This window comes from Mixophyes fleayi, chromosome 10, assembly GCF_038048845.1.
Source record: "Mixophyes fleayi isolate aMixFle1 chromosome 10, aMixFle1.hap1, whole genome shotgun sequence".
Taxonomy (NCBI): Eukaryota; Metazoa; Chordata; class Amphibia; order Anura; family Limnodynastidae; genus Mixophyes; species Mixophyes fleayi.
This window is the reverse complement of record NC_134411.1, coordinates 34,134,489-34,149,040: the sequence shown is the minus strand read 5'-3', so window position 1 is coordinate 34,149,040 and position 14,552 is coordinate 34,134,489. Positions and strand designations below refer to the sequence as shown.

At 42.9% G+C, this 14,552-nt stretch overlaps 1 protein-coding gene across 1 annotated transcript in view; it reads left to right on the top strand.

Annotated features, from left to right (window-relative positions):
• HSD17B12 (hydroxysteroid 17-beta dehydrogenase 12) overlaps nt 1-14,552 on the top strand; it is a 43,777-nt gene that overhangs the window by 11,476 nt on the left and 17,749 nt on the right. Inside the window, exons 2-4 of the mRNA XM_075188369.1 lie at nt 5,431-5,477; nt 6,006-6,081; nt 13,714-13,824. Coding sequence (XP_075044470.1) covers nt 5,431-5,477; nt 6,006-6,081; nt 13,714-13,824 — 234 coding nt within the window. The remainder of the gene's footprint in view (nt 1-5,430; nt 5,478-6,005; nt 6,082-13,713; nt 13,825-14,552) is intronic.

Genomic DNA, 14,552 nt, shown 5'->3' with positions numbered 1-14,552 from the left:
TGTGATCTACCGAAATCTGATTCGTGCAAGTTCAAGATTGCCACTTGCAAATATATGTGGGTACATTAGCCCACCCTATTCAACTTGGTAGTATCGGATAATGGTTTTGTGTAGATTGCCTGAGGGTACCTACCCATCTGGGGGTCGTTCAGCTGACTGTGTCGTATTATTGTTGGTTGAGTTCACAGGAGAGTGAGCTTGGTGTCCGTATTTGCCTAAATAGTACTAAAGACTGTTTTTATTGGGCAAGCTCTTTAATAGCGCCACGTTGTCGGTGATCGCTGAGTTTCATCCCAGTGTCCGATTCTTCGGACATCGAACACAATACTTTTCCAGCACCAAAATGATGGTGCACAATATAGATTTGACTGACTGGCTCCTGAGTTATGCATTATTTTGTCCACTCCTGCACTCGAGACGGCGTTCCATCGTTGTCGTCAACCGTTTTACCCCAGAGTATAACATATCGGTCACCTACGCTCAGCGGCGTCCGCAGTCTGAGGGCGAACCAATGTTCAGCCTGTGAATTTGCAGCGCCGGTGATGTCACCGGTTCCTAGTGAATCGGTTGGCTGCCTCCGTGCGCAGGGGGCGGGTACATTTTGATCCTCGATAATTACAGATCTGCATAAAACTAGGTTTCGCCATACAGAACGGGCTAGTCCCAGAGGCTTTACGGACAAATGACATTGCTTAAAAATACCACGTATCGATAAGTCGTACGTGGTTGTGGAGACTATTGTGGGATGGATGACCGCTTAAAACGAACAGGTTGGAAATAATCAGGGTGTACAAGAATATATCGCTGTATTATAAGTTTTGTTATGTAGCCATATAGAACTGTACGGCTAAACCTTTGTGCTCTAACTAAGAAAAGCTTTTCTCTTAGCCCTGTCACTTTATTTTCTCCTATTATTTTTGTTTCACGTTAACCCCCCCTCCCTCATCCTATTTGGAGAGCGGTGCCAGAGAGAGTGTGTTTTGTATTCCAGCGGTGTAGCTTATCCAGACAGGTCTGAAACAGAGTGTTTTATTTTTAGAATCTCTGTTGCCATTTTTATCCTGTAAAAATATTCATCAGTGTCTGTGTGACAGGCCATCCGTTTTCATAAATATTCTATAGTCCTATTCCCTTCCATTGTGTTATTCTGTGCGTCCAGAATACTTCTCCTCTACCCCCCCCCCACCCCCTCTTCTCCCGCTTACAGAGGGGGGCTTAAAGGGAGGGGGGGATTAATTCATGTATTGTAGGTTTCAATTCACAAATGCGTACCGTCATGCGATTCACTCAGCTGTACGTAGCTGCTGACGTAGTCGCCCTTTTTTTTTTCCTTTTTTTATTTCTTCGTTCATTCTAAGTGGAATATACAAGAGGAAAAGGCTTAGAGCTCACTCAAGATTATGGGGGGGGGGAGGGTGTAATTTTTCCATTGCAATTTTTATTGTCCTACTTGCTAAAACGTTCATACTCTTGATGAATGGAAAGCGAGCTCTTTCATATATTTTATTTTTAGCTTTCCATATGCAATTGTTGCGTAGCGCACACGAGTAATCTAAGTAGATATACAGAGTTTATTTAGGGGTACGAGGCCCAAGACTTGCCACAAAATGTTTGAAACTGCTCTGTGCATGATTATCGCTGGACAGCTGGTTAAACAAATGTGTTGTGTTGCAATCATTGTATTTTTCATGGTTCTGGTTGTATATCATCATCTATTTATATAGCGCCACTAATTCCGCAGCGCTGTACAGAGATCTCGCTCACATCAGTCCCTGTCCCATTGGAGCTTACAGTCTAAATACACACACACACACACACACACACACACACACACACTAGGGTCAATTTATTAGCAGCCCATTAACCTACCAGTATGTTTTTGGAGTGTGGGAGGAAACCGGAGCACCCGGAGGAAACCCACGCAAACACGGGGAGAACATACAAACTCCACACAGATAGGGTCATGGTTGGGAATCGAAGTCGTGTATAGTTGGCAAACTTTAGTCATCTTTCTACGTTGATTAACACACACTGATCACAAATCCTCCAGTGGTCATCTAGAGGAGCCGTCAAGTTAGGATAGTAGGTGCAGAAGGCTAAATTGGTGGATTTCCATTTGGATTGGCATTGATGAGACATCAGTGGATGAATCCTGGGCTGCTACAAATCTCGGACCGGTTACATGTTTTGGGGATAACACTACAACATATGTAGAATTTTAGCCATTGTCATGCGTTTTTATACTAGTGTCCAGACCAAACCCGTGTGAGGTCTCATTAAATTCCTGTTATTACGGTTCTCTGAACATCGGGGGAAACCCATTGTAGACCCTACAACAGAGGCCGCAGGTTTATCTGTGTATCACTGACTCCTACTAATGTCCGTTCATTGAAAATAGCACCCTTTCCTAATTAGTTGGACGTTACACTTGATACATCTAATCCTGGATGTTATTACAAATGCTTTGGTGACAACTCTGTATACATTAATTGTTGCTGTATTTTTTTTTTTATTTTTTATTTTGCGCACAAAAAATATTAATATTGTGATTTTTGTTGCATTATTGAGAGATCCACTTTCCTGTAGTCTACACTGAGCGGCTCCACGGATCCCTACCCCCTGTACCCACCCTGTAGAGGTTTGGCAAGGGTCACATGTTAACTGAACAGCCAAAACTCCACACGTGTACCACTCAGAGCCTCCTCGTTCCTCTTTTCTGTAATAGTTTCTTCCAGCTGTGATTCATTCTCATCTTTGAGTATCTGCAGAACTATGTCCTCTTCCAGCTAACCCCTGAGATAATCTCATCTATGGGTGTGCTATGTTGTACCAACAGGCCAGATATATAGATGGGGGTGACTGTAACGCTCGTTCTGTTACTCGATTAGCAGACGTATCGGAACGTCGTCATGGGTTCCAGCCATTATTTGTGGGTACGGTACGTAATCAGAGAGGGATTCTGCTCAGAAGTTGTTTTGGGACCGGTATTTGCCAGTAGCATCGCACAAGGGAACTAAAAGCTAAGCGGATTGACTGGATTTGGTGTAACCAATGAGGGTGACCTCTGTCCAATAGTTTCTAAAGAAATCTCTATCCTAAATGGGACCAACTGATGCACGTTCTTCCAAAGCCTTGTAAACATCTACGGTCTGTGGACCATCATTGCCCAAAGCAGTAGAACCTCTTTGGGACCACTATGGTTTTTTTCAGGTAGTTCCCATGAACCTCTAGGCTGGTCTCACCTAATCGTCTTTCAGCCAATCTGGATATCTTCGAAACCACGGGGGGTTTTGAGCACAGAGCCCCCTGTATTAAATATTCTGAAGTGTTTTGTATTTGGGGAAAAATTATCACTGCAAATGATTACACTATATAAAATTGTGTGCTAGTAGGTAGCAAATTAATTCATGTTTCTGCCATTGATCTATTGTCTATGTCCCAAACTTCCATCTTCACCCCCCCCCCCCCCCCCTCACCGCCACCATGTTGTTCTATTTTTACTTTGTCTTTCATAAAGACGTGGGGAGTTGTTCCTGTCTTATTAACTTGCAGTCTGCATACTTCTCGTCTTTTGTTCTTTATTAAATGTGAGCTGGCATCTGCTAGACTGCGTTAGCATTCAGTCTCAGGGAATTCAGTGCCTTCTATATTCGGATCTGCTAAGCCAGTGCCCTGTTTGCTTGAATCAATTGGGGGCTGCTATTTTTAGCAACAAAAGGGAATTGAAATAGCAATTTTCTTTCTATGTAATGGATCCCCAAGAGAAATATTGATGTAAGTTTTCAGTCACGCTCCTCTCCGCGCAGCGCACCCCCCCCCCCCCCCTCTCTCCCTCTTTCTCCCTTCCCAAAAGAACCGTTAGGAAAGGCAGCTGTCACGGGTTTGCGGCAGTATTAATCTTTAATCAATGGAGTGTTTGACTATTCAGGTGTTCAGGGCGAGAAAGAGAGAGGGGTCACCGAAAGCGACTTGCTTTGAGTCGACGAGCAATCGTGCCCATTCTGGTCTTTTTACATTTAGGTGGGTGAAGGCAGAGACAGAGCGGCTAAAAATACTCCATTTGCTTGCAGTGTTCCTCCAGTCTATTTTTGATGTTTGATTTAGATAAGGTTGATTGGGTAGCTGCTAAAAATAACTGTTCCCAGAAAGTTGAGGACAAAAGAGTGGAGAATATTTTTAACCCACGCTGTCTGGTTTTGCGTCTTCTGGCTGCCGACGATTGGCTAGATGGGGGGGGGGGCAAGGGGGGAGTCTTGCCTTCGACGGCGAACGTGTGACTGGCTTTGCCCAAGGGGTTGGTTTTCTTAATGTGACACTTTGTACGTTGTGGATGTTGTGTTAATTCTTGTGAGAAAATTGTCTTCCTCTCCAATATACAATATATACTTTTATGTCTATGTAGGGTGTATTTATAAATTTTTGTGTGTGTAACTATAAGTAACAGCAAAACTGTAGGATTTCAGAAGACTAAGAATTCTGGGACTTGTAGTCCGCAGCAGCTAGAGCGGAACAATCCGCTTAGTTCTGCTGTAACGGCTTGTGCACAAACTTATTGCTTTACATTTATGAATGAGTAGAGGCACCATTGTTTACTCTACTGAGATCACACGACGTATAATCTACAGACAACACTCGCTTGGCGTCACCGATCAATATATTAAAGTCTATCTCTGACATAGGGATTCCACAGAAATCTTTTTTCACTACTATATAAAGCCTTAAGATATTTGATTTGTTTTTTTTTTTTTTTTTTCTTGAAACTATCTCTTGTTTTGAATATGACTAATATTTTATTGAAAGGCCACTAAATCCACAAAGTGACATTTTCCCATATTAAGCATGAAGGTAAAATGCGTTGGTTCATCGGTTACCTAGATATTCCACCGTAACTGTTTGAAATGAAATGTTTTTAAACATGGATTCACTCTTCACTCTGTTAGATGGCTGAAACCACTGGATGGTGTCCTGATAGGATATGATACAGGTCAAACAGCTGAAATTTCAGTCAGTTAATAAGCTGTTGTGACACCACTGGACTTGGCGTTGGGAGCTTCTATGGGCGATCACAAAGGACAATACACATTTCCGAATTTTTTATCCTACAGAGGGAAAACATGACCAGGCCATGGTTATTGGTCGATCATGTTTGAATTCAGTGTGTTGTCCTCTAAATAAACATAAATTGTTATTATTGGGGTTAATAAACAGATGTGGGGAAGAGAACTCTGGTAGAGAACCCCCTTTAATAGTTCCTGCAGTGCCTCCCCCACCTCATCTCAACAGCTTCATATTCCTTCTATGCCGTCTGCCAGGGAGTGGAGTCGGAAGGTTTGCGCTGTGGTCCGTTTGTTTGGCCGACATATAAAAAATGTCCTGTCCTGTTGGGCAACCGACAACTTATCCCGTTTTTGTTTTGTTTTTCCGTTCTAGTTGTAACTGGAGCCACTGACGGGATTGGAAAGGCGTATGCAGAAGAGGTGAGAACTCGGTTCTTCTATAGTCTCAATCTCTCCGTAACTACACCCTACAAGGAATGTGTATGTAAGAGACCTGCTGCTCTCGGCCCATCATTTGGCTCCTCATTGTTATGTATATAAAACCACTGGGAACAAAACGTCTTTTAGATGGGGGTACTGGGAAATAACTTGTGTTATAGCTTACCGGTAGTGGGCGAGGTGACGAGTGCTTCGACGCCACTAAAGAGGTCAGCCGATGGGTGGTTTTGTCTATTGACCGTGCTAATTTGTGGTCAAGTGTGGTGTCCAAACGTGGCCACCCTTCAGCAGATAGAATACGCCTGGAGTCGGGTATGAAACGGGCACAATATCTGGCTCCGTAGTGAGCAATAGGACTGATCTACCGGTGCTATCCACAAGCACCGAGCGCCTACTGCGTTTTCCGTATGTGCTCCATAACAAGCACAACCAGTTTAGTGACCTTTTAAAGTGGAATGTGTAACAATGATGGCAGTGCCAACTCTTACCACCCTGTTCTCTGTCCTGCAGCTGGCGAGATGTGGAATGGGCATTATCCTGATCAGCCGGTCCCAGGAGAAGCTGGACGAGGTCTCCCAACATATACGTGAGTCTATCTGGCATTTTGTTTGTGGTTTGTAGACTGATGATGATGAAACCCACATCTGTCATATGGTATCGTTGTACCAAGCGGTATGTACTACCCAGCATGTGCTGGGCACAGCGTGAGATATGGCAACGTGTAGCGGACTGCTCTACCAGGCTGGCTGCCTCTAGTGTGGAGGGATGGTTTGTTGTACACCATACAGGTTATCAACACAGGAAATATAAACATTAGCAGCCAATATATTGGTTTTATGGATAGCAGCTGTGCTTAATTACGCTTGGGGAAATTGCAGATCCTCTAAAACTCTCTAGCGCTACAGGATATGTTGCGGGTTTTCTGTGGCTGCTCATTGGGACAACATGTAGTGTAAGGGACACATTACGTCTTAATAACAGGTCCAGTAATTCCCCAGCTACCAATCAGATATTGGCTTTGATGTGTAATGACTAATAGAAGCCAGTGTAGTATTTGTGACCATTGACTGTAGCACATAATCTCTTCCACTTGGATAATCTTCCAGCTTGTCTTTAAAATGTGCGTTATTATATCCCGTATACAGTAGTATGGTGGTCTAGTATTTACTTCCAAAATTAGTTCAGCCAAACTTATAGGTTTAAAATGGCGTAGTAGCTGAATATCTGGGACTTGCAGAATCCACAGTTTAAAACAATTACCCCGTGTGTGTGTGTGTGTACAGATTCCTAAAAACATCTATCATCATCATCACCATTTATTTATATAGCGCCACTAATTCCACAGCGCTGTACAGAGAACTCGCTCACATCAGTCCCTGCCCCATTGGGGCTTACAGTCTAAATTCCCTAACACACACACTCAGACACAGACTAGGGTCAATTTGTTAACAGCCAATTAACCTACCTGTATGTTTTTTTGGAGTGTGGGAGGAAACCGGAGCACCCGGAGGAAACCCACGCAAATACAGGGAGAACATACAAACTCCTCACAGATAAGGCCATGGTCGGGAATCGAACTCACGACCCCAGTGCTGTGAGGCTGAGCCACCGTGCTGCCCATCTATTGGAATGACTGTGCATGGTTGTCGACCGCTAATAACTTTGCTATAAAAAATGAGTATAAAAATATAACTCGCTACTTACACGTAAAATTGCAGAGAACGCAGTCATGTGATGGTTGAACACAACACTCCAAATAAGCGATCGATTGATTTTTTATTTTTTTTTCTACGAGAAAAGAGGTAAATAGTTAGTGAAAACTGTGAAGATGGCACGTATACTCTTACTGGCCACTATAATTACTAGTGGTACAATAATTATACGTATTGGCAGACAATAAGGCAAAGTTAATACACCAAGGGTTAAAATTCCTAATGCCCTAAAATTCCTCACTTGGGATTAACACCTGGCGGGTACACCCTAATTACAGCCTCGCTCAGCGGTTTTACAAGGGACAGGCTTTGTGACGTTTTTAAAAGGATATAAATGTTTGGGTATTTTGGTACCTGATGATGGTACAAACTTTGTAGCAGTATTTAAAAATACAGCGTTCCTATTTGTTGTAAAAGTACCTGTATTATTTTGCCGTTCTCCCCAATCGGAAGGAATAACGATGGGTCTCTTTTACCGGAAATGATTTATACCGTTAGCTGAAAATCTGCTTTTTATCCGCCTGCATATATTCTTCCTCAAAGAGCATTTTTGTTTTATTTTTTTTTTAAAAAGCTTTATAACTCCAATAAAAAAATAGTTTATATAGACACCAAGGGGTATATTTACTAAACTGCGGCTTTGAAGAAGTAGAGATGTTGCCTATAGCAACCAGTCAGATTGTAGTTATTTATTTAGTGCATTCTACAAAATGACAGCTAGAATCTAATTGGTTGCTATAGGCAACATCTCTACTTCTTCAAGCCCACAGTTTAGTAAATATACCCCTAAGTGTGCCATCTATGAAGATAGGTTACACCTTTTTACTAATGCTGCTTTTTAAATAGATATTTGATTTTCTCCCGAACTTCCGCCTCAAACCTTTCTACATAAATGAGGACATTGTAAGTCAGGTGAAAGTTATTGACGGCGGGGGAGAGGAGCGGCCCCCACTAGGACACGTAGTGCCGCCGGTGTCCCCTTGGCTCTCTCTGCATTTCTGTAGGTGGATGAACCTGCCAGGGCTGTTTCCTGGAACATCTTGCAGGAGCTCTCGCTCTGTGCGCGCCGTAGCCAGCGCCGTCCAATATCCTTTCCAATGGCCGCTTCCAGGATCCCAGATGCTTCTCCGTGGTTGGTCCTGAGTCATAAGAAGAGTGGATCATGCACTCTCGTAGACAGCTTAAAAAGACAGAGCACCATAACCATAATCAAGATTATTCTATTTATTGCTTAATATGAGATGCCTTTTTCCCCACTTTTTTTTTTTTTCTTTGCCTGATTGACCTTTTATCCACAACTAGTAATCCTGTCTATCCTACACACCAACTGAGCTTTAGTTCCCGGTGCTACGTGCAAAAAATAAAATCAACACATTATGACAGATGGCAGAATAGATGCTGGCACAGTAGGGATCGTTGATCCCTTGGAGAATGACACAACCTGTGCACACGGACGTCACACACAGGACTGACGTGTAAGGGAAGAACACATCCTTATTTTGTCTCCTCAATATCCGTTTTGTGGCGGCACAAAAGTGGGTGGAGCTGACACCGGCACTTTGGTTGTCGAGCAACATTCTAACTGGAAATTCACGGACCCTGTAACTAGCAGGATATCCCCCTACTAAGCAGAATATCTCATGTCTGCACCATATACCCATTCATTACCCAATAGTATGGTAATCACGTTTTTATTTCTACTAATCTAGCTATAGTATAGCTCAGCTATATTATGCTATCACATGTAGCGCATTAGTGTATCTGACAGATCTATCATATGAACCAGGGGCAAACGCAGGATTTGTAGAGGGGGGTTTTCACACCACGCCACCAGTGGGCGTGACCAGCATGCATGGGGGCGTGGCTATAATTTTAGTCGGTGCTTGGCTGCTCTCCAACTCTTCCTATCCCCATAATATACATGGGCAATGCTGTGTGCACTACTGTTAGGTGCACACAGCTCTCCCTTTTCAAGCAGAGCCGTGTGAAGCGGGGGCAGGGTCCAGCCACCTCAATTATACAGTGCCCCAGGCTTGGAGGGGGGTTGACAAGCACTAGGAAACCCCCCTCGGTTTGCCTATGTGAACGTAACCTTTTGGAATGGAAAAAAACCAAAACTGTTTTGTGTCTGATCATATCTTCCTGCACAGAATATAACCTTTCCTCTTCAACTAATCTAGCAGTAGTTTATACGTAATATAATACATACCTATAAGCTAAGATTTTGCGGCCTACAGCGCAGCAGCCATTGTTTTTATTGTAAGGAATCGTGTAAGATCTCTGAATACATATCTACGAAGCTAGACCTTCGATGTGTACCTCGCAGATCTTCCTGTCCCCAGAAATGTCGGTGACAACACTTGTTTAATGTTTCAGCAGAGCTGGGAGAGACGCGCAAGGGTCTGTACGATCTTCCTGTCTGTACTAACTTGGCGGTGGTTTGAGGAATGGCTCTCTGAACGTCCTTTATCCGCCTGAGAGCCCAGAGAGACGTCTCTGTAGCGTCATAAGTCCGGGCACCCCAGGGACTGAGCAGCAGATATATCATGCAGGGTTTTTTTTTTTTGATTGCTTCACTGGGGAAAATCGTGGGCCACGCTCCGGCGGATCACTGACGCCCGTCCGCGTGCATGTGGTCTCCAGAGACGTCTTTGAGGTCATCGAAGAACCATTTCACGGCCGTGATGTACCGCAGCTTGCAGAACATAGGACGTCCCGTTGTGTATTATACTCTCTTCGTTCGGGTAGTGAGATATTGCGGCTTGCTAAGATCTACTAAGAAAACAAATTGCTGTATTGAAAATAAAATGCTTTTGACTGGCACCACATATAAATTGCGGGTCTTACGACTGAAGCCTGGCTATATCTAATGTCTGTCATCAAGGAAAAACGTTAAATAATTATGGACATAATGCACAGACCATTTAAAAAAACAAAACAAAAAAGCACACTTGTTGTAATTGGGTAAAGTAGAGAAGTGGATTTGTCTTGTGTAATTTTTTGGGAGTTTCGCTAATTGCATTAAAGGAATTCTGGTCCTAAGCGAAACCGTTTAATTTTCCTCCAGCTTTAGCCTATTTCACAATTTACAATGCACATATAAAATATATTTGCAAAAAGAAAGTCCTATCTGATAGAAACCAAAAAAAGAGCCTTTCTTTTGGGTTATACGATACAGGGGCCTGTAGCCGCTTAGACAGGATGTTTTGGACCTAATTAACTCAAATTGTCGTATTTCGTCCTAAAAAGACGCAGATCTCAGTCTGGGGCCATTCCGATATGTATCTGGACAGTTGGAAAATCCGATTGGACATAAGTTTAACAGTGGATGTAGTCACTGTACGACTGTTCTTACTGTATTGAAAAGGATCAGATGTGCCTATGGGCACATTAAGGGCTCGTACCCATGGGCATTACATTCAAGTGCTCAAAGTGTTTAATAACTGCTCTATGGGGCTGAAGCTGCATAATGAATGTCGGATGCCCACGCCCTCTGACGAGTCTTTACGGAACGTTGCGACTTTTCTCTTTAATGAAACCAATCTGGAATGTTTGCTTTCGCCCTTTTCATATTGACGCCTGTATCCCAAGCCAGTGGAGGCAAAGTAAGTGATATAATAGTGGATATACTGTTTGCATGAAGTATAAATGTGGACAAATGTATCCTGTGTGACATTAGATTCAGGTCAGTCAGTTGGCCTATCCATGTTGGGGCAACTACCCTCCAATGAACAAGTTCTAAATGATTTTCGGATATATTATTTTTGGCAATGGGTATTACGAGATTTAGTACCACTGAAAGCTGACTGGTGCTTGGTTTCCCCCCTGTCTCTGCCCCCTGCCTGGGCTGGTATAATGCCTGGTTCGCCCAAGACCTAGTCCAGTATATATCAACGGATCAGACAGTTTATGTTGACTGTATCATTGTATGTTTTCATCTATCTATGAACTGCTCCGTTGGTGAATCCAGACGTAACGTTCTGCAGAAAGAAACTGTTTGTCGTTTCTGGTTGATCCTTAGAGGTTTGTGTGTCCGGTTCTGTGGGTAGAAGAGAGGACGGTTTATGGCGGCGATTTTATTAAAATGACACTAAAATGAAATTAGAGCATGTTAATAGTTAAATGGAGTAATGTATAATGTACGGCTGATTATTTTCATTTCTTGTGTCGTTGACCCAATAAGAGAAAGTTTACAGAGTCCTCCTCTGTCCTGTTAACAGACTGTTACTATAGTCTCTTCTCTTGTGCTGCAACACAAGCACTGCGGTATGTGTGTATTTTTGCTTATTTTAACAAAATGCTCTAAAGTATTGTTTTCAATGTGGGGTAGACATGTACCATGTGATATGAAATATATGTATGTTCTTTAAAATAAGCTCCTTCCACTATATAACTCTGTCTGTGGCTTCCTGCTGCCTCCATTCCCCTCCTCACATCATGTCCCTGCCCCTGTCACATGCAGCACTGTCCTCACGAACACATCACTCATCTCCTGATATACTCTGTGCTGCTGGGGGACCCTGCTTCTTCCACTATATAACTGTCAGTCTGTGGCTTCCTGCTGCCTCCATTCCCCTACTCACATCATGTCACTGCCCCTGTCGCATACAGCCCTGTCCTCGCTGACATAATCACACAAGTGAACAGGTCACTGCCTCCCACAAGATCAGTGAGACCACTTTCTGAAATGCTTTGTGCTGCTGCGAACATTCAAATAGTCTAATTGGCTACAGGTTGCCATTTTTCCCCCCAAAATGGTACATAGATGTACACGAGATGAAGACTAACAATAAGGTGTTTAGACGCTAATCAGACGTCCCTTTTAAAAGGGGAACTTGTAATTGACACATTAAAGAAATGTCAGCCAGAGTAGAAGTAATTGGACTACAGGTAATGAGAGGGTTACAGAGCGATGTGTCCAGGTTTTATAGAGCAGCCTGTTGACTAGATGTTGGTGTTTGATGTATCATAGAGATCGGGGGATGTGGTTCTAGTGCCCAATATGAACCGATGTCTAGTTCATATTGTGCACTATTCATGGAATAACCACATCTTCTACAGTACATGCATCTGGCACGCGTGTGCGTGTATCTCCGTCCACTGGCTGTCTGCCATGATTAACCTGCACCGTGCTGCAGACTGGTAGGGGTTAAATGATGTATTAAGGGATTTCTGTGCTTCACCAAACCCCTGAAGACTCCCCATAGAATGATTACATTGGAATTATTCTGCAAAAGAGGAAAACCTATCTGACGGAGGGGGGAGCTCGACGAGCAAGCGGTGAGTCACCCAGCAGCAGCCATGGAGTCTGCTTGTCCTTAAATAGCCTTCATCTTAAACAAATCTATATATAAATAGTCTCCTCTTTTCTCTGGTTTCTGGGGGAGTTTTTTGTTTTCTTTCCCTCAACCGTCTGTTTTCCGAAAGGGCAAACTCGCATTGTACCTCGGCTCCAGGTAAAGATCCTACCTGGTAGGTTAATGTGATGAGATCACTGATCTTGGTTTGAACCCCCGGTCTATAGTCCTGTATCGATTGACGGGTTATTTTTGCCTTGTTGCGTTATCGGTTCTTGTAGTGTTGACTTTTAGTTTGGTCTCTTTGGCTGTAAAGTAAAGAAGCCATTTATAGAGAGATTGGGTTGTCCACTTCCCTCAGATCCCATCATCTATCCTCATATCTCTTTCACTGCTTAGCCTCAGATTTAGGGGGTATCTTTGTCCCCAGAAGGGACTACTGACTGTAAAGACTTTTAGTGGACCACAAGTGGCCTGTGAGACAACTCGCTGTTGGATAGCCAACTTCTGAGGTTGGGTGACCCGTCAGGCAGATGGTGTGGTGATGGTAAGAGGAGATATTACACACCACCGTGGGAACTTCATAATCTGTTACCCACCCCCTTCACATAGAACGTGCATCTACCCACTTCCTTAATTTGCAAAAATAGGAATCTCCACGGACTCCCCTGATCTGTAGATTATGGTCGTCACTAATGTCTGAGAAATTGGTTTCATATTTTTAATAAAAGTTTTAGAACGCAGTGGTGAGAGCGAGCGCATAAGACATCAGTCCTCTATTGAATGTACATTTCAGACGTTGTTTAGCTGCTAGAAAGCAAATTAAGAGCTGAGAGTTGTCAACGAGCGCACAATCGTCGCTGATATCAGGAGTCGTCTAGGACATCCGTATAAAGACGACCGTTCACCTTTTTATATAGTTACTACTTCGTATATTCCGTCTAATTCTGACGCTTCACTGATGTCAAACAAAAAACAGATTCACCTTATTGGTCTAATGCTTGTAAAAGTGAGTGCAGTCCGATGGAGTAGTTACTATGTGGCTGACCCACAAATGCTGGTTCGAGGAGGGCGAATGTTTTAATCATCCATATGTGACCTCCGCCCTAACCGGTCTTCGGTACACAAGCACCCAACACGCTCTATCCTATACAATGCTCATAATATCCATTCTGTACAATCCAACTGGTATTTATCTGTTGTTCTTAGGAGATAAATTCAAAGTAGAGACGAAAGTCATTGCAGCCGACTTTGGGAAACCTGCGGAGATCTATGACCACATTGAGGCGGGGTTGAAAGACCTGGAGATTGGAGTTTTGGGTAAGTGACCGCCGTACCAATAGCATGGAGAATGGGAATGAAGATGTTGATAACAGAAGTACCCATGCTTTTAGATGGAAATTATACATCGTTTATATGTTTTTATTGCAAATATTCAGTCACTTGTGAACTAATAGTTTTTACCAAAACACATTTTTAATATTAAACCTCACTCGTCCCAAATATCAGAATGGCAGAGAATGCTTTGGACAAATTATATTTTTTTAATTTTTTTATTTTTTTATTTTGAGGGTGAAGGTTATTTTATTGGAGTGTTACCAATCATACTTAATGCAATTAAGAGGGACGCATTTGGGTTAGTAAAACTGATAGATGTTTGACCTCTCCCAAAAGCGTGATTAATGTGTGTCCACAAAGTCCTCTCAAAGTGACTGACTGTAGGTTTTGCACTTCTTATTCAGGCAGCTTTGGGGAATCATCCAGTGAGGTTCACTTATTTGGCAGAAACTATTTTCATTCTGCGGAAAAACGTCTTCTTGTCAGATGCTGCCACCAAGTGTCCAGCCTACGCTTGTGCACTTGCCGTGTAATGCAATATAATTCTCTCTCTCTATATTATGGAGCTTTGTGAAATGGATACTTACCCATCTGCAAACGTAAGAGGATTAAAACTCACAAGAAGTCATTGTGGATATTTCAATGTTGATGTTGTATATCCATGATACAAACTTAAAAATAAAAGTCGTATAGATCACTGCCCATCGCGT